Source organism: Accipiter gentilis, chromosome Z (genome assembly GCF_929443795.1).
Source record: "Accipiter gentilis chromosome Z, bAccGen1.1, whole genome shotgun sequence".
NCBI lineage: Eukaryota > Metazoa > Chordata > Aves > Accipitriformes > Accipitridae > Astur > Astur gentilis.
Window position 1 is genome coordinate 15,200,718 of NC_064919.1, and position 26,244 is coordinate 15,226,961.

At 41.7% G+C, this 26,244-nt stretch overlaps 1 protein-coding gene across 1 annotated transcript in view; it reads right to left on the bottom strand.

Annotated features, from left to right (window-relative positions):
- Positions 1–3,016: 3,016 nt before the first annotated feature.
- MOB3B (MOB kinase activator 3B) overlaps positions 3,017–26,244 on the bottom strand; it is a 124,420-nt gene continuing 101,192 nt past the window's right edge. Inside the window, exon 5 of the mRNA XM_049794920.1 lies at positions 3,017–7,668. Coding sequence (XP_049650877.1) covers positions 7,639–7,668 — 30 coding nt within the window. The 3' untranslated portion in view covers positions 3,017–7,638. The remainder of the gene's footprint in view (positions 7,669–26,244) is intronic.

Here is a 26,244-nt window from a genome sequence, read left to right on the forward strand (position 1 = left end):
AGAGCTGACTAGCCTGACAAGATTTTGCAGCACTCTAGGAGGACTCCATGACTGTTGGAGTAGGACTCATGCTGATACAATACAAATGTGAAATTTTAGAATGGTCTATTTTTGGTTTTGTGTTGTGGGGTTTCTTCTGTTTGACTGCTAGAATATGATATAATTTGGCTTACAGCAGTAGATGGGCTTGAGTTACTGATTATGCAATGAGATGCCACCTTCCTTCCTAACTACTGCTACCCCTTGTGCTACAGTTATTAGTGAATGGTTAGTAATTACCTAGAGTATGGCTTTTAGGGGTGTGAGTAATGTGTGGCTTTTACTCTGCTACTAATGGTGCCAGAATGGCTCCACTTAACAAAATGCATGCACCTGGTGGGTGATGCCTTCAGATGACCAATTTACTTAAATTGCTTTAATTGCTGTGACATATTAAATACAATCCAAGGGCTCAAATCATGAGGTCCATCTGTTGTATATCAGAACTATTTTTTTAATCAGGCAGATCTGCTTGTTTTTCACTATCTTGCCTGCTGGGTTTGCCCCACTTTTATTTTATACCAGCTCTGAGGACTGTGAAGAGCAGTATGGAATAGAAAAGGGAAGCTGAATCCTGCTTTGCCATCATATTGTGCAGCAGCAAGCAATCATCATCCCAATTCCAGTGGCAATGACACAGCTGAGACAAATTCTCCAGTGTAGCAGGGTGTGTGGGATAAAACAGCCAGTCTTACTTCTCCCCTGCTGCTTTGCTCCTCAGCTGACTCAGGAGGTGTCTTCCACTTGCTCTTCAGCTTTCATTGCTCTATGGAGTCAGGCTAGGGGAAAAGAGGGAGGCACACAGCAAAGCTGGAGAGGGAAGAGTTTACTGCAGCTCTTTCTCCTGACAGTATAGGTCTCTTTGGGCCTAGACAGGGAAATTGACAATGGCAGTCTAAAGAGTTTCATTGCTGCTAAAGAGCCTACATACACTGCTGTAATCTCAGGCTCACCACACCACAGGATTGGAGGCACTGCTGGAGGTTGCTAGTCCAACCCCATACTCAGAGCAGGGTCACTTTGAACAGGTTTCTCAGGGTTGGCTTTTGTTATTATCTCTAAGGATGGAGACCCCACAACTCCTCTGGGCAACCTGCTCCAGTGTTTGAACACCCTCACAGAGAAAAAGGTTTTCCTTATGTTTAATAGGAGTTTCCTGTTCAACAGAAGTTTGTGTCCATTGCTTCTGTCATTGGATACCACCACTGAGAAGAGTCTGTCTTCTTCACTCACCTCATTGAATACCCCCATGGGCTTTCTCCAAGGTAAACAGTCCCACCTCCTTCCGTATGAGAGATGCTCCAGCCCATTCATCATCCTTGTGGCCCTCTTCTGCATTTGCTCCAGTCTGTACCGCCTCTTGTATTGGTGAGCCCAGTTCTGAACCCAGCACTCTAATCATGTATTGCCAGGGCTGAGCACGGGGAAAGGATCAGCCCCTGACCTGCTGTTAAGTCTGCTCCAAATGCAGCCCACGAGGCTGTTGGCCTTGTTGGCCATGACAGCAGATTGCTGGGTCATGGTCAGCTTGGTGTTCACCAGGACCCCCAGGTCCTTCCCTGCCCAGCTGCTTTCCAGCTGGGTGGCCCCCAGCATGTACTGGTGCCTGAGGCTGTTCTTCTCCAAGTACAGGACTTTGCATTTCTCTTTATTAAACTTCATGAGTTTCCTGTTGGCCTTTTTCTCCAACCTGTTGAGGGCCCTCTGACTGGTGGCACAGCCCTCTGGTGTATCAATACACACATGCTACCCTGAGAACGTCCCTGCTACCCTTGCCATTGGGCTTCTTTCAGCTCTGCCAAATTCCTCCACTTCCCTCAGCAGCTGTTTTCCAGTTACTCCATTAGTCCCAGCATCTCTAATCTGCAGGTCCTCCCCTCCATCAGAGACACCTGAAGTCCAGCATCACCCCTCCTTCTCCTTGGTGCTGTCTCAACACAGCTGACAGCCATTCTTAACCCCTATGGTCCTGTTCCCCTCCAGCTCCGTAACTAACTTGTATTCAGTACAGAGTAGCTTTAGATATAATAGTGCATATATAAATATGGTTACATATGGTTTAGGAATCAGGCCAGAGGAAAAAGAAATAGTCCAATGTCCATAAGCTGGAGGTAGTTTCTGTCATCCCATTAGACCTTAATTTCTTTCTGTGGCAGCCAAATTCTAACCAAAGTTCTTTAGTTCTGTTTTTAGGAGATGAAACTTTGCCTTGAACTAACTGGATTGGAGTGTCCCGTCAGGAACCAGCTGAAGAACATGATGAAATACATGAGTTACCCAAGCTCGAAGAACTGACAGGCAAGAACTAGCAGGCCAGCTTAGCTAAGGAAGGGCTACTTGAATGGCTAGTCCAATCCCACTGGTGTCAGTGAGAACCTGGCCAGTTTTCATTAGCATGACAGTTGGTTGATTTTTCTTGATGTCACACTGGTGCCAGGAAGGCTGTGAGGAAGTTGGTGCATTGGTCGTGATGGACGTCACTCACTTCTAAGTCCTGTGAGCCTGCCAGGAGATTCTACCCCACAGTAAGAAAACCATATGCATTTCTTTTGCTGAAGAATTACATCCCAAACAACTTCACAACACTTCTGCAAGGTTATGTTTCTTTTATTTGTATTTGTATTTCATCACTTCATCCACTAGGATTGATTTGAAAAGTAATCTTTCTTTTTCTTTTAATAAGTACAACAGTTAGTGTCGGTCTCTCTGCCCATGCAGTTGAACCACCATTTAATAGCAAAAAGAACTAAAAGAGCCTCAGACACATATGACTTCATTAAAAAAAATTAACATACCAAACAGCACTGATGCATTGAGGAGGAAAAGGAATCAACCACTTATTTCTTAGAAAGATGCATCCCCCTTAAAAATTATCAAAATAAAAAAAATGTATTCTGTGGGGAAGAGCAGGGAGTGTAGATACGCATGCACTGATACTTCCATATCCATATCCCCACCAAATGTGTGTGTGTGTATATATATATATATATATATATGCGCGCACACACATGCACGCGCATGTATGTATTAGACTGGAGAAGTAATTTGTTTTTTCCCTGGGAGAATATTATTATAACTCTTTATTATATTATATCTGTCTTTAAAATAGGAAAACTTATTACAACAGAAAAGAAACAACTCCTTTAACACCTCCAACGTATTTGGCTAAACCTTGAAGAACACTGCCTCTCTATTGAGCAAGAAATACATGAAAAATCAAGGTTGATTATTTTAGATTTAAAAGTATACCACTACCAGGTTCTTATTACTGATTTGGCTTGCTTTGCCCTTGGAATAGTCTCCATAATTATTAAAAATGTCTTTAGTTTCTTCCAATATCTAGGAAAAAATGTCTAAACACTGACCAGTTGTCTGTACTGGGTGCCCCAGTGTTATCCCCTTTCTAAAGCACTTAAAGCATGTTATATAATAGCAAGCATATTACTGTTTTATACATAGTGCATCCTGTTTTGCAGCACTTGCAGGTACCTCCTGCTCTCTTGCTTCTGCTATTCTGAAGAGATAATGCAAAGCCAACCCTTGGCGGTCTCACCTCAGAGGGTGTAGTTGAGAGGTATCCTTTCTGCAGGTACAGAGAGAGGCGAGAAAGCTACTTTTTGCAAGAACATTGCCCTGGGAAAGCGTAAAGAAGATCAAAAGGCAGAAGGCCAGCTCTGAGACTTCACTTCCAGAAAATGTAAGAAACCTGAAGAACATGCAGAAAAGGTAAAAAGCAAAAGGAAGGAACGGCTTTTTGTGAGAGGGCTCCAGAATTGGTAATTTATTCAACCCAAAGTACAAAGGTGCTAAAAGACCATTTTAGTCTATTGTTAATATAGACTTGGTAATATAGTGGCTCCCCAAGGGTACCGTTCTCTTTGTCCTCTCCAGAGAGGCCCAGTGAGTTTTCTTGCACATGATTGCTGGGACAATGTTTACCCCTTAGGTTTCTGCATGTCTTGAGTAGCTGTCTGTAGGTCCCCATAGAGTTACACATTAACTGTTTTCTTCCCCTTTCCCTGCCTTGTTCTTAATGAATCCATTGGTCAGGAGAATCAAATACCTTGTCTGGTATAAGTTTTGCTGCATAGAGCTTGAGTGCTTGGAGAAAACTTAAGTTTTCCTAAGTACCCAAATTCTCTCAAATCTGATGAAAATCATCAATTTCACTCCTGTGTATCAGTAAAAAAAAACCCCTTTGATAGACCCTTCATAAAACCTAAGGGAGGTTATGTTAAGATTTGTTTCATGTTACATTTGTCACTACAATGACACTAGTCTATGTTCACACTAAGTAGAAGTTCATTACAAAATCCCTTATTACAGAGAAATGAAAGCTATTAAGTCTTTAATCACTGAAGGCAATTTTGGTATCACAGGATCCTTTCACACTCTGAAGTAAAGCTGCCTGTGGTCTCAGTCAGCTGAAGTGATCCATCTCATAGTGCCTTGAAGGTTAACACTTAACAGCATCTCTTAAGATAAGTACCAGACTAAAAAAAAATGGGGTTTAGGCAAGAAAAACAAGACCTGATTGAAAGACTAGAAGGGTGATTAAAAAACCCAAAACAACAAACCCAAACAACCCCTTCCCCACCAAATCCCAGAACCATATGAAATGCTGGAATGATTAGGAACATACATAATTGGTAAGATCATGTAGAAAGTTTTTCTCAGTAGGTGAAATGGGCACCTCTGCATACAATCATGTTTAAACTCAGTTCTCATTATATATCCTGAAGAATCACATAAACCAGGACCTGCAATTAACAACAAAACCACAATTCTGTCCAGATATGACCCCAAGCAAATTACTGATGAAGCTGGAATCCTTGAGCACAAGATCCAAGAGGACGCTGCCCCTCTCCTATGGGAAGGGATAATATGACACTTTGATGTAGTGATGCCACATTCCAGACATTATTCTTATTGGGATATCAAATACCAGGCACAGGAAAAGGAGAAATGGCCCATGGCCTGAGATGGCTGGGCTGTGGCTGAATATCTCTGCAGTGGAAGCAAGAGTACCTGTTGCAAGATACTCAGCTGAAGGCCAAGCCCTGCCATTTGGACGAAGTTTATTTCATCACCTAGCAAATTCCATGTACTTCCCAGCAGAATAAGCAACCAAACCAAGTACATTTTGCACTTCTTTGTGGCTGGTTCAGTTCCTGGGTTGTAATAGGTTTTTCCCATTACAGGAATAGTGGCCAGGTCAAAAACAAATCCTCTAGGTTTCAACTTAGCATTTCCCTCCCTTGCTTCATACAGTGTGCTGTACTAGAAAAGGAAACACAAGAGTTTATGAAAAACAGTTTTGGAGAAAGGAAAATACTCCAACTGGTAAGTTTTGCATTCACAAAAAGGTTATTCAAAAATAATTCAAAGTAAATGGGAACAAAGTCTTCATCTTCAGACTGAGCTACAGTGAATAGACTTAAACAGCGTATGTTAAGTAGTGTAATAAAATGAAGAATAAATTATTTTATGCATAAAATACCATGTTTTTCAATATATGTAGTGACTTTGATCTTTATGCACAAAATTACATGCATTTGCATCTTCATGTTAATCTTTAAAATATAGCACTGCAGTACTGCTCAAATGGCAACTGACCACAGTGAAATTCAGGAGCACTGTATCGGCTCCAGCTCCATCTCCAACAGTGCAACAGCTCAGTCACTTTGGAGGAGTACAGGAAACCCTTTCGTATGCAAATGATGTTGTAATTCCAGGCAGTTGTGATCCACACGTACCATGTACCTTCTTCCAAAGATGTAACGTTTCTCATCTTCTTTAAAATAAGGCAACTAAGCTCAGCATTAGCTGTGGCAATGAATTCCACATATAACAAGCTAGTTATATCCTGCAAAAGTGCTAGCAGGCCAGAAATTATCTGTGTGTGCATTCTAATCCCCAAAGAATTAACCTGATTGCAAAGACCACCAAAGGAGGTAGGAACACGTCAGTCCATCCCCTTGACAGCAAAGGATAATGCTGCTTGCATAATTCTAAAGATGCAGAAAAGCCTCCACAAGTTACACTGAATGTTCACAGACAAAAGCCCTTTGTCCCAGCAAGGACGAGATCACTAACATTTACAAGCCCTATTTTAAGCAGGCAGGCAAGCAAACTAGAATGTACCACCACATGAGCTAGAAAAGGTTTGCTGTTATTCTTTAGTGTCTGCTACCCATCTATTTTGAATGTTCCAAACACTGGATAGCCTACAAGATTTGCTTCTGATACTGTCTCAGAAGATGTCAACATACCTCACTCACTTGAGAAGACAGCGACGGGGTTCAGCGCTTACTCAGGAAGAAGTAATCTTTCACAATAATACAAGGGTGCAAAATTCATTAGAAGGCACAGAATATATAGCTGTATTCCACTTAACTCCCATTTATTCAGCTGTATCTCTCTTTTGATCTCTCTGTTAACTATTGCTTTAGTTTTCTTTGTAGAAGAAAGCCTCTTAGCAGGACATATTTGGCATAGAAGACTTGATTTACTGCAATGGATCCTTGCAGGCTGTCCATACATGTGTTAAATTAGACTGAGTACTGGAAAAAAATTTTGTGTTAGTCCAGTGTAGAAAGCAAGCCACACTGCTGGACACTGTTTAGATGCAACTGAGACCTTCACTTAGTCCCTCCTGCTCTAACCTTTATACTACTCACCTTTACTGTATATTCCTCCCAGTTATTAAAATTAAATTTCTTCTTCCCTGAAAAGATGAAACTTTAAAGGTGAATGAGAGGGATCCTTGTAAGAGGATGGGAGGATATCAAGTTACATGACAGATTAGTGTACTTCAGAGGGTACTTCAGGAAAATGCTCACTATAGCTGCTTTTTATGTAACACAGAGATACTGAGCAGATTTGCTGTCAGTCACAGTATGAATTCAAAGGGAAGACTTCAACACTGCAGAGCTATATCTGGATTCCTACTCATCTAATTGAGATCAGGCTGTCCCATTGTCACCCGATTATGAGCCACAATGAAACACAAACTGCCTGATCAGCTGAAGGACAGGGCTGTGTTCCTGGAAACACAAGGCTTGCTGGCATTTGGGAATGGTGGCCAAGCCTTAGGTGGCCTGGTGAAGGGTGGGGGCTCATTAAAGGCTAAAAGTCTTCTGCAATTCCAGACCATCTTAATATTCTGCTGCACTTACAAAACAAAGCACATACCAAGAAACAAAAGAAAAAGGAAACAACATTGCAGCTAACAATACAGTTTCATTTCAAAACAACTAAGCTGGAGGTCAGTCCAGGGACCTGAATTTCAGTAAAGCTTTAGCAGCAGGAGCACAGTCTGTCATCATTTGTGGCTGAAGAGGTTCTTGTCCCTAATGAAGGAGCTAGAACTAACAGGAAATTGATTCTTCTTTGCCTCAATAATCCATGTCGCTCAGAAGAGCTTCCTAGCAGCATATTGTGTTAAGAACACTGACAGTGATGGGAAGCATTTGTGAAAGTAACAACTTTCCTGCTTTCATGGATTAACAAGCAGGCTCAGTCCATGGGGACTGTCACATTCTTGAACTCTGCAGTAAGAAGGAAATTGGACCTTGCTTTTCTTCAGTGGGTAGCTTTTTAGTGACACATCCTGGTTGTCATCTCTTTCTGTAAAACAAGAAGGGGAGATTAATAAGCAAATGGCATTTGTTGTAAAGCATGCACACACCTCTTCCCAGGTAACAATTCTGCACCTCTGCAAATTCACACGGTTTTATATACCACCATGGTTCTGCTCCTCTCTGTCACTTTCAAGGACAATGAACATAACTGGCAATTAGCGTGCAGTGTGTTGTCATTTTTGACAGCTTTAATACCCTACTAATTCCCTAGCCACGTCAGGTAAATGGTTTTGCATCCCCCAAAAAAGAAATACATCACCTGCAAAAGCAAGAAACCTTTTAATTTAATATAAGAAAAAGGATTCCAATCATTGCCATTGAACCTGCAGCCAACAGGAAATGTGGAGATACATTCTTTGTGTAGTTACTTCTGCCTACACGTGGACACAAAGGGCACATGGACACAAATCTTCTTTAACACTTGACCAGAGCTGAGGCATTTGTCTCTAGGTTGGGGTCTTGGAGCATTCATAGACTCCATTAGGAACTGGGGTTTGGGATCCATACAGGATTTAATTGCTCTGATTTACAGGCACTCTGATACAAACTCTCTGATAACTGTCTGCCCCAACTGGCTGCCCCATTCTATAAAACTCTTTGTATTTTTCAGCAGATATTCTTCAAAGATGTATCAGATGGTCTGTCCAACAGCCATCCATATACATCGCATAAATGTGTGCCATTTGCTGCCAAGGCTGAAGGGTTGCCACATCTAAGGGTCATCATAGTTGTGCAGGTTGTCACTTTAGGTCCTCTTTCATAGTGTCTCCAGACTGTACAGTATTTCCCTTGGAAAATCCATTTAGATTTACCAAGTTATCAGGAATTTCTAAAAATCTTCTTAGCTTGCTTGAATAATTTGTTATAATTTATAAGATCATTAGTATCTAACTTAAAGGGCTTCCTGACAGTCTTGTAACTGTATCTTACTCTGTGCTCAACAGATCTTTTTCTCCACCTAGAATCCTACGCAGAACTGTAGGACTTCTTTCCCCTTCCAGAGCTTTAATTAGTTTTCATTTCTTGTTGATTCATAAACTGTCTGGCAACACTTGTTATTTTGCTGTCATGCATGTAACAATGGAATATTGTCATTTGCACCTGTTATAAAGACAATGGTAATTAGAATAATAATTTATACAGTAATGTGTGATCTCCACGATGATCCATACAGTAATCTGAACCAGTAGTTGCTTTTCCTTTCCTCTAATTTGTTCAAGGTGACAAAGGTGAATGTTCATGGAAAAATCTGCCTCTTTTTCTTCTTAAATATTTTGGGGTTTGGTTTGGTTTTTGTTGTTTTGTTGTTGGTTTGTTTTTTTTTTGGGGGGGGGGGGGGGGGTGTCCTTTGAAACAGCTGCAATTAGGCTTATTCCTTCAGAGCAACAAACACCAAATGCAGAATCTAACATAATTCAGCACACTGTTGGACAGCTTCCTACTGTTTTATACACAAGCATATACAACATGCCTCTCTGTCTTCTTTTTTTGAGAGATCAGAAAAAGCAACTATGCTAGGAAATACTGAAGAGCAGCATTTAATTTACTACTACACCAACAACACGATAACTAGCTCTGACCAAAGCAGGCATCTAGAAGCTGGTAAAATCCAGCAGCATGCAGTTTGATCTGAAGCCTTCAGGAAGGTCTCCCCGGGCAGGGCAGGGCAGGGCAGGGCAGGGCAGGGCAGGGGCCACAAGCCCTGATGTGGTTTGACACCGTGCAGAAGTTTCACTGACAGGGCCCGACACCGTTTCCAAAGCTGTTTTTCCCAGCCGAGGATGCCAGGTGGTGCCCCGGCTGCTCCCCAGCTGCACTCCGAGCTGCCTCCATACGGTGGTGCCAGACTTTTTGCTACTGCCTGAGGAGGCACATACGTTGCGGAGACTGTTCAGCACCTTCCTCAGCAAAATCTGTCACAAGCAGAAAGGAGCTAAAACACACTCAGGAAGGGAGTATTTATTGCCAGTCTGTGTTTTCTTCCCAGATTTTAAATAATTCTTTAATTTCCCTTATCTGAAGATTAATTGGGTGCTAATACTTCTCAAGGCAGTGTTAAACTTTACAGACCCCTAAATTTACACATACTCAGTGTCTGCATGTCCACACTGTGCTACTATCCTGTTAGAAAAGCAGTAAAGAGAGTAATGTGGACACTAGCGGAGTCATTGTCAACTTGGTCACCCTCCTTTGGGAGCAGTGGGTGGCAAACTGCCTCTCAACAGATTAATAAAACATCATAAGCAACATATTCAACATGCAAAATGTATCTATTCTCACTTTAAAGAAAAAAATAGCATCAGAGGCAGGAGTTTAGACATGGATAAATGTGTCCAGGCAAAGGAAAGAACAGAAGCCTAGATAATCTATGCATGACATGTAAACTAGAGGGCTTATAACCAGTTTGCCATGTGAGTTTCAGCTAGGTGGCAGCTGTGAGTGTTTCACTGCTCAAGAGTCATGACACGTAAACCTAAGCCATTCCTAATTTTTCTGTAGAGGCAGAATTTATTTTTTATAGTAATACAAATTCTCCCCAAGCCTCTCCCTCCCTTCATTTCTGGATTTTTGTGTGGTTATACAGTTATATTCACAGTCCCTTACATCCACTATCTCCCCGCTAAATCCTATTCCCCCTGTCAGGAGGATGTTGCTGCAAATGGCTCTGAAGTTTTCTTCCTGTTTCTACTTAACAGGCCTTCTGTTCCAACACCTGCTTGGCTTTGGTTTTGGAAATGCTCACCAAAGTTGTAAAGTCAGAAAAACTTAAAACTTACAAAACGTGATCATCTCTGATGCACAGAAATTTTTTTCTGTATTGACCTATATTGTTACCAGTTAATGAGGGACACAGAAGTACAGACACATGGTCACATTGCATTCCTGCATATATGTGCCTAAGCTTTTACTGATTTCAGCCAATGACAATGAACTAGATGTGTTTTTTTTAAAAAAAAAACCAAAACGTGATCGTTGAAACAGTGAATTGGTACATGCTTTGTGAGAGTGACCTACTTCTAGCTGTTTTTTTCTTAGAGGAATTGACAATAGGGAAGAAAAACAAACAGGAAATGCTTTCTCAGAGACTGATATAATTAGGAAGCTGGCAAAGAAAAAGTTAGCTTCACTCAAAATGCTGGTGAGAATGAGAGCAAGGGTCATACCCACAGTGTCCAACCTCAGCCAGGTGGCAACATGAGGCATGCTGTGTGCTGCATAGCCTACTGCTAAGCCTTTTATAGAGCAAAATGCTCCTACTTGCCAAATGCTCCCTCTGAGATAGTTACCTTTAAAAACTAATCACCTGCTCTTCACAGAGCCTGCTGGAAAATCTCTCACTGATTCTGATGGGCACCAGGGAACTTAGCACACAGTCCCACTCTACTTAACTCAGCAGAGAAGTCCCTCTCAAACCTCATCAGAGATCTGGCTCCTTAGTTATTCTGGTGGTGCACAGCCATTAGGTGAGCACTGCCTTCAACACAAACTCAAAGCTGAGTCTTCTTCAGTGTTTCCTGAGACTTACTGGTTTTGTGCTTCTCTGAAACTTTACTGTTCATTTTAATTGGGGAAATATGTAGGGGTATGTTCTTGACTAATGATTACCAATTAAAAGCACATAACAGTGCTTCCCAAACATGGGAAATTACAACTAGCTGTTGACTGACTCATCTGAGAAGGCAGGAAGATTGGAAACACTGACTCTTTGGCTTAAGATACTACCAATACCCAGCCCCAGCTGGATATTAAATGAAATATACAGGCTAGACAGACAAGTTAGAGAATCAGACACAGAGACGCGGACAGGCACACACAAACATTTTTAAAGATATTTAAAACTTTCAAAGTCTTTCTGTGCTGACTAAACACACAAAACATTGTTAACAGAAACTCTCCATACCAGAGCTTTTGATACCAGATGTGCTTCCTCTTGCAAATGAATTACAAGAAATTCCAGAGCATTATTCTGTATCACTGCATTGACTTGCTCTTGCTCTGAATTTTGGATTACTCAGTTAACTCAAAAAAATGAAGGCAGGAATAAATTCTGGTTTTCAAAGCCAAAATACAAAACAGAAAAATCTGGACCCTATCTGTATGTTGTGGCCACAGATCAGCCACTGAGGAGAATTTAACACAGAACTAACTTCTAAGTAACTTAAAGAGAAACATTTGCTATTCTTTGTCAAGTCCTTAAAAGTACTTCCTCACTTGCTGGAGTTAATGCTAACAAGCCACTTTGCAGGCACCAGAAATCTGTCCATTGCATTAGCATTTGTGATTTCATGGAAGGATGGCATTCCTCAACATTTTCCAGGGAATACCAACATGATTTCCCAGAAGAAGGGAAAAAAGCAACACACAGACTTAAAAGGGTAATTTTTTTTATCTCTGATAGATGTCTGGTCCTCTCCCCTCCGTACTGCTCTAACATACATGTCAGATACATTCAGCACATAAATCTATACCTAACTATTTTAACTTCCACTCCACAGCTCACCTTTAAATAAAGTAGGAAAAGAATGGGAAAAATCTGACATCTTACAGCATGCAAAAGTAGATGAAGAAATCTCTTTTTAATGAGACAAATCTACCTATGGGGAGATGCAGATCAAATTTGAATGTGTTACAAGAAGAATGAATTCCCCAATAGCGAATCATGTTTTTCTAAGAAATTAGAATTGCATGAGTCAAAAACGGAGTTGGCAAAATGTAAGGCATAAAAAAAACAGACATCACCTTTCTTCCAGTATTTAATAGAAGCAAGGGGTCTGCAGTCTGTCCTGTGAAAAAGCTGAGGGGAAAGTGGGTGAAGTGACATGAATAAATAGTATAAAAGTATTCTATAACAACACCAGAAAATTAATAAATGCAATAATCACCTTCACTAAAACCAGGGCTGCTTTAAAGATCTGAATCCTCGTTCAGTGCCTCTGTCTTGCTGCTTCTCAGTTTTCTGGTTCATGTGGGTTTAGAAATAGTAACAGCCCAATCCAATACTCAATAAAATTAATAGAGTCACTCCATAAGTACTATTCAAATTATGCAAATACGTATTTTTAGTTAGGTAGACTAGCTCTCCCAAAACTTGTTCTTAATGTCTTCACAATTGCCTTCTCATGCCAGTTAGACTACTGGATTAAGATGTTAAGTGTTACAGAAAGGAAATTACAGATATTTTTTTCAACAGTTATCCCAAATTTCAGGTTGTTTTGAGTTCTAGGAAATCTTCTGTGTCCTGGTTTCAGCTGGGATGGAGTTGGTTGTCTTTCTGGTAGCTGGTACAGTGCTATGTTTTGAGTCCAGTATGAGAAGAATGTTGATAACACACTGATGTTTTCGGTTGTTGTTCAGTAATGTTTAGACTAAAGTCAAGGATTTTTCAGCTTCTGATGCCCAGCCAGCAAGAAGGCTGGAGGGGCACAAGAAGTTGGGAGGGGACAGCCAGGGCAGCTGACCCAAAGTGGCCAAAGGGGTATTCTATACCATGTCAAGTCATGTCCAATATATAAACTGGGGGGAGTTGGCCTGGGGGACGATTGCTGCTCAGGAACTGACTGGGCATCGGTCAGCAGGTGGTGAGCAATTGCACTGTGCATCACTTGCATTCCAATCCTTTTATTATTACTATTGTAATTTTATTAGTTATCATTATCATTATTAGTTTCTTCTTTTCTGTTCTATTAAACTGTTCTTATCTTAATACACAAGTTTTACTTCTATTTCTGATTTTCTCCCCCATCCCACTGGGTGGGGGGGGGGAGTGAGTGAGCGGCTGCATGGTGCTTAGTTGCGGGCTGGGGTTAAACGACGACATGCTGCTGTTGGGGTTTTTTTTAAGCAGTCTTTTATTTGTGAAGATTGACAACATTCAATCAGTGGATTGCCTCCTTGTTTCAGTCTAGTAAGGGCAGCTGATCTACCTTATTCAGAGAAGCACAGGATATATCTAAACTGGGAGGATGATACTTTGTTAAAGAAAATGAACATCAGTAGTTCTCTCGATAGTAATAAGAACAGCTGAGATGCTAATGCACATAGGACAAAAGCATTTCCAAAAGCATTACAGGAACCACAGTGGAGGAGTTCTCATCTTTTACTTTTTGCAGTGCTGGTGAAAAAGCTTTTTCCTGTCTCCGGTTGCTGTTAATGTGCCTTCCACACAGAGCACAGACAATCAGCCAGGACCCCTTCTACTAATCAGTATAAGAACTAGTGTAAATGGACCCATACAAATATAGATGGAAAAGCCTATTTGATCAAACTCTTAAAGGTTTTGCCACTTTATGATTCTACCTACAGTGTATTCTCTTGGGTTTTTCCTTGATGGGGCATGAACTGCAACTCTGCTTCACATTGGCTACAAGTTACTAGAACAGGCAGAGTAAGGTATCAGGTTGTGGTTACTAAAGGAGCAATTTTGGAACTGATTCAGCTCAGAATTTAAACAGGGGGCAAGTCCATGTGCAGGAAGCTCACATGTGAGTAGAAGAGACACTTATGTATCCATTATAAAGCAAATAATTTCAAATTCCATTTTTGTATCACACCTGACCTGGAATGCCCGTCATTTTTTGTGGTTTTTGCAACCACAATTGCTGCCTTCTACTCTGTTTTTTTCTCCTTGCTGCTGTATCCAAGCCAGGTACTCAACACACATACTGAGCTAGCACAGAGCAACAACCTATTGACTAGACAAGATTCTCATCAACTCATCAGAAGTGCAAAATGCATTAAATAATCATTGAAAAGATTTTTTGTGTGTCATGTCTTTTGTATTACAGCAATCTCATGGGAGTTCATTGTAAAAAAAAAAAACAAGTGCAAAAGTATCAGATGGATGGTATATTGCAGTTAGTTTCTGCTCTTTTAATGTTTTGCAAAATTAAAGACATTTGGAGGAATAAGCTTCTTCAGAAGTTTCCAGTTCTCGCTTTATTCTGGACTGTTAACTATAACTCTTTTTATCTTCTATTAATAATTTCTTTGAAGTACAAATGTGATGTTGTTTATTGCAAACTACGAAATGTGAATTAATTTGGAGAAGCCCTTTTTATTCAACAAGCTGTAATTTACATTCATTAGCTTAACTTTAAAACAGGACTTAACATGGTGTGCTCCTCACCAGCAACAGACACCTGTACCTATGTACCCACAAAAGAGAGGTAATTGTGTCAAAAGCACAAGACAGCTGAGCGGTTAATCCACAGCACCAAAAAGAACCACTCCAAAACCTCTGATGAGTTGATGACACACAGAAAATTGTCAGTAGGAAAGTCCTTCTGTCCTCCTGTTCTCAGCAGTCCATGCTTGGGTTCAGTGCAAGCAAAGCAGCTGATGTGATAAAAATAGTCATTAAAACATGCATACCAGAAACTATTTACTCAGGAACTCTGGCACTGCAGTGCATCTTATGACTCTGCTTTCTTTGAGCATCAAAGCTGAGAATCCTATTTCTCAGCAATGTTAAGTCCTAGAGTTCTCATTTCCCCCCGAACTTCTTGCAGGAAATGGAGGAGATGGAAAAGATGGCATTTATTTAGTTACCACTGGTTTCTTCTTCAGTTAGTGATAAGATCCATTTGGTGAGAAATTCTCACCATTTTTACAATGTTAAAGAAATCCTGTTGGATATTATCACCATATCTCATTGAAGTGGAAAAACTGGACAAGGGGCAGGAATTCTTCCTTTTTTTTTTAGTTTTTCTCCTTTTTTTTTTTTTTTTTTTTTTTGTTTTAAGAAGGAAAAAATACTGCTGGCTAGTTGGCAGCAGTGACAAGCCTTGCCTGAATGGAGACTCTTCTACTAAAGCAAACAACCGGCGGCGGGGGGGGGGGGGAGAAAGAAAATTATACCTACTATAAAGTTGGCTCAACAAGTATTTATCTGATTTTGGATAATACCCGAAAAAGTACTAAGTGACTCTACCACTTTGCGATGAGTAACAGAATTTAAAGCAACCATAAGCAACAACCTTGTAGGAAAACTAAATTATTAGATAAATTCATACTGTGAGTTGTTCTTGTGAATGCACAAGTACCTGAATTTTGAACAGTTTTAGAATAGCTGTATGCCTCCATTACATGCCTAAAGAGCCACAGAACATGCACACATTGGTAAATGACCTCTGACTCAGTTAACTGTATGTACACACATATTGAGTGTTAGTTCTGCATCTACTGGTACATGTAACTGTTGGTCACAGTTTTCTGCAAGACACATGATAAATATTTAGGAAGTGAGTTTTGCAGTAAGAGAGGCTGATAGTCAATTCTATCCAATAGAGGGCACAGTGTGCAATTTTGTGGGAGGATGGACAAAAGCAGGCCGGAGAAGGGATGGAAAAGCTAGGTGTCAGCTTCTCCAGAAGGAGCTATTTGGATTGGGCTTGCCTGTTCTTACCAGAGTGGCAGCAGGTTGCCAGCTCTCCGTCTGAATGCCCCAATGTCAAGGGATGAGGAAAGCAGAAAGAAAAGCTTTTCATACAGAAGCTTCACTAGTAGCTTTTTGGGTCAGAATCTGTTAACAAGAGATTAATTAGGGAATGATCAGTTATCCTTCTGGAGTATGAGCAGCTCTATGATGCTGAACAAGATTAAACCTTACATGTTCCCTGCCTAAAGCTTAAGCCAGCCAGCCAGCACACAGAACACACTGGGAAGTCTAGAAGGACAAAAACCCAGAGATATCTTTAAAGCAATGTATTAATATTACTGTTGTCTTGCTTCTTGTAAGTGCTGTAATACAGGATGCTTCAGAAGGATCTAACAGGCTGTACTTTGATGGCAATGACCAGCAACATAAAAATAGAATTGGGTAACTATAAAGGACAGTGATAACAAGAACACAGTAACTTTAATGAAATCAGTTCTCCTCTCCTTTTTAGCTCAAACTGTCCTCTGCTGACTGGCAAATAATTTATATTTCACAGTTGTCCTGGTTTCAGCTGGGATAGAGTTAACTGTCTTCCTAGTAGATGGTACAGTGCTGTGTTTTGAGTTCAGTATGGAAGAATGTTGATAACACTGATGTTTTCAGTTGTTGCCAAGTAGTGTTTAGACTAAGTCAAGGATTTTTCAGCTTCTCAAGCCCAGCCAGCGAGAAAGCTGGAGGGACACAAGAAGTTGGCACAGGACACAGCCAGGGCACCTGACCCAAAGTGGCCAACAGGGTATTTCATATCATGGGACGTCCCATCTAGTGTAGAAACTGGGGAGTGGGGGCAGGGAATCGCCGCTAGGGAACTGGCAGGGTGTCGGTTGGCAGGTGGTGAGCAATTGCCCTGCGCATCATTTGTACATCACAGTCCTTTTATTATTGCTGTTGTCATTTTATTAGTGTTATCATTATTAGTTTCTTCTTTTCTGTTCTATTAAACCGTTCTTATCTCAGCCCACGGGTTTTGCTTCTTTTTCCTGATTCTCTCCCCCATCCCACTGGGTGGGGGCGAGTGAGCGAGCGGCTGCGTGGTACTTAGTGGCTGGCTGGGGTTAAACCATGACAACAGTCTATTGATTTATGGGTACCATCACTACTTTCATGAAGATTGTAAATGGACATATGGAGAAAAAGGACTGAAAAAGCACAAGTTCTAATTTTCACCATAAACATAACAAATTAGCTAAGCAGACAAATAATAATTTGTAAAAAAAAATCTAGTGAATTAAGAAAGGAATACTTTTATTTTAAAATATATACTTGAAAAATTTGTCTGCAGAACAAGTCTCATTTAATCATCTTAACTCAGCTGTGTTTCATCTGAGTGTATCCTTATCAAAATGCCCATACTTTGCCATGTTTTGTTAAGCCTGCTACTGCTGATTTTTCCACTGTGATCACTGGATCAGGCTAGTGCCAGATGGGCTATGTTTATGGTATTTCTACTATGTCTACAGCATTTCTGGCAAAGAATTGTCTGATGAGTAAACATTTTTTTGTCATATAGACAAAGATGCAGCAAAGCTGCTAATTATTTTGTGAAAAGATGTACTGTTTGTAGTAAATTGGATGTGTAACAGTAGCTACTTGGGCTTCAAGCACAGTAGTGACAGAGCTGGAGGACTAATACTTACCTTGCTGTAGCCCTGGCAAAGCAAAAAGCATGAAAGAGAAACACTTAAGTGTTCACCTGAGCACCATCTGCCTACAGTACTTTAATTAGCTCATCCTGAAACAGACAGGGTGCTTGGAGAAACTCATGTGAAAACAGAGACTTCTTGATTTGGTATTTTGCACTTCTGTGTGATACCCTAAACACCTGGCAGGACTAGCACCAGCAACTGATGCAAGCCCAAACTCCCACTTGAAGGTAGGGTCACTCAGTCTTCCAGCACACAGTGAAGGACTACACTTTTGGATATGTTTGTGCTGTCAGAAGTGCAGGCTGCCACAAAAGCAACAGTCGCACCATCACATTTCCCCTCCCAGCTTCATGTTTCCACCACCTGTCTTGTGTTGATATTAGGCTATGTATAACCACTCAGGAAAGTGTCCTGGCAAAAATTCCAGCTGTTCAAGGAGCTACTAAATAGGATCCCCTCAGAAATTGCCCTCAGGGACAAGGGAGCAGCAGAACAGAGCTGCCAGATCTTTAAGGGCACTTTCCATAGAGTACAAGAGCTCTCAATTACCATGTCTGAGAAATCAGGAAAGGATGGCAAGAGACTAGCATGTATGTGTCAAGCCCTGCTGGTCAAACTAAAGGGCAAAAAGGAAAGGCACACGCAGTGGAAGCAGGGACAGGTATCCTGAGAAGAGTAGAGGGGTATTGACCGGTTGTGTTGGGATGGGGTCAGAAAGCCCAAGGCACAGCTGGCGCTGATCTTGGCAAGGGACACAAAAATTAATAAAATAAGAAGGATTTCTATGGGTATGTCAGCCAGAAAAGGAAGGCCAAAGAAGGTGTACTCTCACGATGAACACGACGGGCAAACTGGTAACAGCAGACAAGGAGAAGACTGAGGTATTCAACAACTGCTTTGCCTCAGTCTTCACTGTCAATGTCTTTTCCCACACGTCTCAAGTGGATGGACCACAAGACAGGGACTGGGGAGCAAAGTCGCTCCCACTGTAGGAGAATATCAGGTTCATGACCACCTTAGAAATCTGAACATGTCAGGTCTATTGGACCTGACAAGACACATCCCAGAGTCCTGAGGGAATTGGCTGATGGAATTGCCAAACCACTTTCTGTGATACCCAAAAAGTCATGGCTGTCAGGTGAAGTTCCCATTGACTGGAAAATGGAAACACTGCACCCATATTTAAGAAGGGTAGAAAGGAGGACCCTGGGAACTACTGACCTGTCACCCTCACCTCTGTGCCTGTGAAGATCATGGAACAGATCCTGCTAGAAGCTGTGTTAAGGCACATGGAGGACAGGGACGTGATTTGAGACACCCAGCATGGCTTCACCAAGGGCATGTCCTGCCTGACCAACCTAGTGGCCTTCTATGATGGACAGACTAAATCAGTGGACAAAGGAAGAGCTATGGATGCTGTCTATCTGGACTTCTATAAGGCCTTTGACATGGTCCCTCACAAAGTCCTTCTCTCTGAATTAGAGAGATATGGATTTGATGGATGGACTATTGGGTGGATGAGGAATTGGTTGGATGGTCGCATCCAGAGGATAGTGGTCAACAGCTCAACGTCCGGATGGAGATCAGTGACAAGTGGTGTTCCTCAGGGGTCTGTATTGGGACCAGTACGGTTTAATACCTTTATCAGTGACATGGACAGTGGGATCGAATGCAGCCTCAGCAAATTTGAAGACTACACCAAGCTGAGTGGTGTGGTTGACACACCTGAGGGACAGGATGCCATTCAGAGGGACCTGGACAAGCTCGAGAAGTGGGCCCATGTGAACTTCATGAGGTTCAATAAGGGCAAGAGCCAGGTCCTGCACATGGGTCAGGACAACCGCTGGTATCAATACAGGCTGGGGGATGAAGGGATTGAGAACAGCCCTGTGGAGAAGGACTTGGGGATGCTGGTGGATGAAAAGCTGGACATGAGCCAGCAATGTGCACTCACAGCCCAGAAGGCCAACCGTACCCCGGGCTGCATCAAAAGCAGCACGACCAGCAGGCTGAGGGAGAGGATTCTGCCCCTATGCTCTGCTCTGGTGAGACCCCACCTGGAGTCCTGCATCCAGCTCTGGGGTCCTCAGCACAGGAAAGACATGGACCTGTTGGATCAGATCTGGAGGAGGGCCACAAAAATGGTCAGAGGGATGGAACACCTCCCCAATGCACAATGGCTGAGAGAGTTGGGGTTGTTCAGCCTGGAGAAGAGAAGGCTCCAGGGAGACCTTATTGTGGCCTTTCAGTACTTAAAGGGGGCTTGCAAGAAAGATGGGGACAGAATTTTTAGTAGGGTCTGTAGTGATAGGACAAGGGGTAATGGTTTTAAATGAAGACAGTAGATTCAGACGAGATATAAAGAAGAAATTTTTTGCAGTGAGGGTGGTGAAACACTGGAAGAGGTTGCCCAGAGAGGTGGTAGATGCTCCATTCCTGGAAACATTCAAAGTCATGTTGGACGGGGCTCTGAGGAACCTGATCTAGTTGAAGATGTCCCTGTTTACTGCAGTGGGGTTGGACTAGATGACCTTTAAAGGTCTCTTCCAACCCAAACCATTCTATGATTCTATGAAAATCACCAGTTTTGGCTGAGCTGATGCTTAGCTGATCCATCCCTGGATCTGACTATGGTAACACAAAGGCTAGCTCTGACACAAGGAAGGAGAGAGGACTATCCAGTGAGCGGTGATAGGAAGGGCAGGATCACCATTTTGAGTTTCAGACTGCATTCATCTTGGCTTAAAATGATTGTGGAACTATACCTTAAGTGATGGTGGTGGTTTTTTTTTTATAGATTATGGAAGATACTGGCTGAAAGGTGCAGAGATAGAAACACTGTCTTTTCACAAACAATGACACATATATGGCAGCACTTCTGATATCCTGGCTATAAGTACAAAACCAACTCTTCCTTTTCCCCGTGTAGTTTCCGGTTGTTCTGCTAAATGTGCCTACAAACCTGTCAATTATTACATTCATGGGGTGCAGAGCAGCCTGCAGCAGCACACAAAGCAGCATACTGTGTAATACTAGTGTTGGTGGAAAAACAGCACATGGACATACCATCTGTGGCTGCAGGGCTAGATTTTTCTCTGAATTTTATGGGAAGATCTGGAATAATTCCACTGACTGAAAAGAAAGTGCCTCAGACTCATGTCAGTGTCATCAGGGCATCAATACAGCTCTGAATCATAAAATATAGGAAGGTAGAGTTATGGTCATTACACAAACCTCAATGTGTAATTTCCTGAACTTTGAAATCTTCTGTCCCCCAGACCATAATAGGTTTTTGCAAATAATATATAATACTATTTCCTAGGGGGGGAAAAAGAGAAAGAGAAAAAAAAAAGAAGAAAACCTCAAACAACTGAACAGAGTTTAATGATTTGATTAGTGTATTAAATACTCATCTCTTTACTTAGTAGACTGCCCGGACAAGCAATAGAAATTCCATTCAGAAAGACAGTTTTCTACAAACATGGGAAAAAAACCCCAACATTTAGATGGTCACTTTTAAGCAACTCCAAATATTGGATGAAAATGTTATCAGAATCCAATCATGATATTAAGTCAATGGAAGCTTTTACACTGAGAATAATGGAGAATAAGGCAAGAAAACCTTACTGTCTTTGCTCATCCTGCAGATGAACTCCATTGCCATTACCACTGTCCATTACCAGCTTCACCATTTTTATACATTCAGCTCCACTAACTGCCACCACTTCCAGCCCCAATGCTATCCATGGCTGATTGTCTCTGCATCTAAATGAAATCAGCATTTGAACAGTTATCAGAACAGTACATGTAAATAATATCCTTCTCTATTTTTCTTTATTCAAGTGTAATTATTACTTTCTGTTCTCATAAACAAAATGTTTATAAAAAATTACTTCTGAGAAAAAGGTCAAAGTTTTCACAGGATAGGACTTATAAAAAAAAAAAAAAAAAAAAGCTTCTGGAGAATGGGCAAAACAGCCATATTTTGTTGTCTTTTAGCCCTGTCCTTAGAGGGAAATTTCACTGCCATCAATAGTTTCCAGAGTTATGCAGGAATCTGCTGGGAATCTGACTGGTTTGCAATGCATTTTTGGGTAGTTCTGAAAGAGCACAAAAGGTACTCTTTGCTCTGTAAGAGGACACTACCTTGGTTAAACAGAAAACGTACAAAAATGACATATACTGGTATCTCTGGCAAACAGATTTGTGCATTTGACAATTCCTAATAGCTGTGAGAGAAGCAAATGTACTCAAACCATGTGAATCATTCCTTCCTATTTGGCAGGGTCCTCCTTGCACATCACTTCCCACTGCTCATTGGCACGATATGAATGCTTGACCTGCCCACAGTTCTGTAACTGGGTGGCCACAGAGACGTGAAATATACCTGGGTTTGCCACCTAGATTTTTTATTCAAACATGAGTTTCAGGGTACATATTGAATATACAAGCCCTGAACACATTCTCAGGCCCTATATGACCTTGCACAGACTTGCACAGCAAAAAGACCAAATACCTTTTTTTCCTTCGCTATCTCTCCTCCTTAGAAATACAATTTAAGGTTATGTTAATGTGTAATCCTCAACAGTGAGAAAAAGAGGTAGGTCCACACCTCCCACAAGTTTAAAAAACCCAAATGCATCTTAGGAATCTTGTTCCTTCAAGTGAATTACACAATGCTCAGCCCCCCAAATTTAACACTGAAATCTCACATTTTTAGGTGTTTGGTTTTTGTTTTAACTTAACTGACAAACACAAGGCACAGTGAAATATCAGGCAAATTAAAACGCACAGATTTAGAAATCAAAACAAGACACTGCAATACACACAGACCAATGCTGAGAAGTTGGGAACAGACTTGGCTGCATGACCAGCTGTTACCCAACAAAATGCTTTGCACTGAGATTCTGTCACAAATCTCTAAGGCCTCTGAATGAGAAGGCTCTTACATGACTGAAGGAGAAGTACAGCTGCTGGATTCTTTGCTGTGTCTCTCTGTCTGATAGGCACCTTTCTGCTGGGGAAAAAAACCAAACCAACCCACTTTGTGGTTTAATGCCTCTCTGGCATTATTGTTTTTCAGGTTGTAGTTTTTTCTTCCCTGCACCCTTTCTAGAGGTCATGTGGTGTAGCTGCTCTGATCCTCAGGTTTCATGACAGGATCTGTGCCTGCTTCAGCTAAGCTTGGAGTGCAGCAGTAAACAGGCTCTGCAATGACCAAGCCAAACCAGGCATCTGAAGGTGGTCACCACCTAGTGCTAAATAAGACACCCCACCCCCTCAGAGTGGGGAATGGAAGGAGGAATTCTTTTTCTTTGAAACAGTGTTATTTACACCAGAGAAAATTCTTCTGTGACCTGATGCTGCCACATCGCTAGAAGACGCTTTCAAGTGATAGATTCCTATAGAGGAGACCTGCTCTACCTATAGCAGTACTTTATACCTGCTAGTTAGTTAGCCTTTCTTTTCTGAGATGGGAGTAATGGAAAGTGATGCATATCAGAGAAGGTGTTCACCTCTCTTTAAAGAAGATCATATTTATGGTGATTTATGCTGTGTTGAGCTAAAGAAATCAAAAACTATTTGGAAGGGATTATGTTGCCTTGCATACAGCAGCTTAAAAGTAAAAAAAAGCTGATGAGTGACCTACCCCAGCAAAATATATTAAAAACAGGTCTCAAGTTATATCTTAACTACAAAGAGCTACACCTTTTGCAAGCAGGGACGGAGTATATTGACAACACTTTAACTGAGATGAGGTATTCTGTGAAGCAATTCTGAAGATATCCAATGTACCCTGAGAGAGAAGGGGAACAAGGGTCTGGATCTGTAGTTCAGAGCCCAGACTAACAGACTGCTAGCTTCATGTGAACTCTACACAGCTAGGAAGCAGGACATTGTTGTGCTTGCACACTTCCCGTTTTCACCAGTGGAACTCCTAAAGCAACAGCAAAGCAAATCAGCAAGCACCAGGTTAAGGAACACAGAAATTTTAGTCTTCCCGTTCCTTTTGTATGTGTCAAGGTATGCTGCTGAAGGTAGGAAGTTGAACTAGGAGCAAAGTTTACTCTTCCTACAACTCTTATTTCATCTTACCAGAGTACTTTGCAAACACTGTTGAATGCAGGCTCACAATATTTCTGTCAAATGCTAAATATTCCTATATTCCACATGGGAAAACTCATGAAAAGTGCTCTTACCCAGAGATAGGCAAGAAACCCACAACAGAACTGGAAACAGAAAGCAAGGCTTTAAGCAACAGATTGCATACGACTTACTTTGCAGAGGATGCTTTGTACTGGGCATAACTGGCAGGGTTTTGGTAGTAGGGGGCTACAGGTGTGACTTGTGGTGGGAGGCCATGAACTGCCCTGTGCCAGTCACAGCTACCTCCAGCTGCCCCAGAAAATGCTGCAAACAACCCACCATGTGTCAAAACTTCAACCAGACAGAGAAGCGCATGGTGCCTCTGCTCACAGCAGCAGCCGCTAAACGGAGACGACACACGGCAGGTGGCACTGTTGGGGAGTGGAGATTTATATGTGGCTGGAGATGTACTTTTGGAAGGAAGTACCCTGTGCCAGAGCAGGTACACCCCTGAACAGACTGTGGGTCACCTGCAACCCACGCCAGAGCAGGGACACCAGGGAGGGACTGTCCCCCATGGTAAACCCATGGTGGAGCAGAGGAAAATGAGTAAGAAGTAAGAAGCAGTACACACATCCCTAATCTCCTGCTTTGCCTCTCGCCTCACCAAAGGGATTAGGAGTAGCTGAGTGTAACATGTAGCAAAACCAAGGTGAGCTGACACCCAGAAGGGAGGAAGAGAAGTTTTTTACTGAATTAGAGCTTGGGGAAGACAGGTGTTTCTTCACCAAGTGTTTTGTTTAATTGTCTTTTTTTTCCTCAATACCCAGATCTGTAATCAAAAGTTTTGTTAACTGGCAATAAATTAAATAAAATTACCCAAACCAAGACTGGTTTGCTCAGGACATGCTTATAAAGTACTCTGGCGTATTTCTCAAGTCCTACATACTACAAAATCCGTTGTTAGAGAAAAGGGAACACAGAAAGGAAGTAGATGGGCATTACTTGCTGTCCCTGGGCTGTCGTTTGAACAGGAAGTTACTGGGCTGAGGCAGCTGCATTAAGATTCTCACTAAAAAGCATGTTTAGATGAAGTGTTTAAAGCACCCTATACAAACAGTCACCTACACAGAGTGAGGGTGGGATGGAGGTAATAGCACTCAGCTGGACAGTTTTGGCCATGGGAAGAGGCTCAGAAGTGAATTAAAATGAACTACTGCCAGTGGAAAATAAAGCCAGTCATGCAGGGAGCCAGCACAAACCAGATGTGACATCTTAAACTTCAAACCTTACTTTATTTCCTGATAGCCTCCCCATGGAGGCATGCCTTAAAAGTCTTCTGAGAGCTCTCACAGTGCAGACTGCCTTGTCTGCCCGTTAGCTGCAGGGAAGGGCAGATACACTTTCAGACTTCTTCTTTTCCCCCAAGTTAACCAATTGGACCTGCATTTTTTTCCTCAGGACCACCTGCGGGGTCAGTGACTGTGCCAACATCCTTTTTTGTCCCCACATAAAACAGCTCTATGAAGACTTGGGGATCTGTCATACTAACATAGCAATGGGGATGGGAAAAAGATATGCAGCATTTTAAACTATAGCCCCCTCTTTGACTGCAGAAAGGACAAGTTATGCAATTCCTGACTGGGAGGGGGAAGTGTATTTGGCTCATTTGCTTCATTTGATTTTATAACTGCTGCACCGGGCTGCAAAAGGCTGATAAAATCTATTTTAAACAGAGCATAAGTCCTGCAGGCTAATATTAGTATTCATCTACTGCCTGCTTCCCCAATTATTCTCCCTTCTTGAAGTTATGTTGATAAATCAGTTGCCTTCATGTTTATTAAAGCATGTGGCAGTCTGTTTATTTAATCAGCTCTTGGCCCATTTTCTAATTAAGGGAGATAATGTGGGCTCATTTCCTGCCATGGTGAACCTGGCAGGACACAGGTTGTCTCAACTACCCCATTAAAATTCAAGATTATTTGTAATGTCTGCTTTTGTTTGGCAACTCCTTCCCTTTCCTCTGCCCAGCTGAAGACAAAAATACAGATATATGTTTTTATTCTGCATTTCCACACTGTCAAGGACAGTAAGATGGAAGCAGGTGGAGCTTTGAAGGTTTGCTGACATGATGCTTCCCCAGTGCAGGTGAAACATTTTTCTGGGAGACCCTGCATTCCAGCAAAGTTAATAATACTGCATCATATGAAGATCATAAGGGCAATTTTGTGAAGGGACAGAATGCTGGAATGCAAGGGTAAAGCATACACCAGTTGAAGCACATTCCTAGCTTGCTCTGCTGCTGGACTTGGGCCACCTCCTGCACCACTCTGGCCTCAATCCTTCAATTGTCTGTTTAGTGCAGGAATATTGCTAACCACCAACTGCAGCA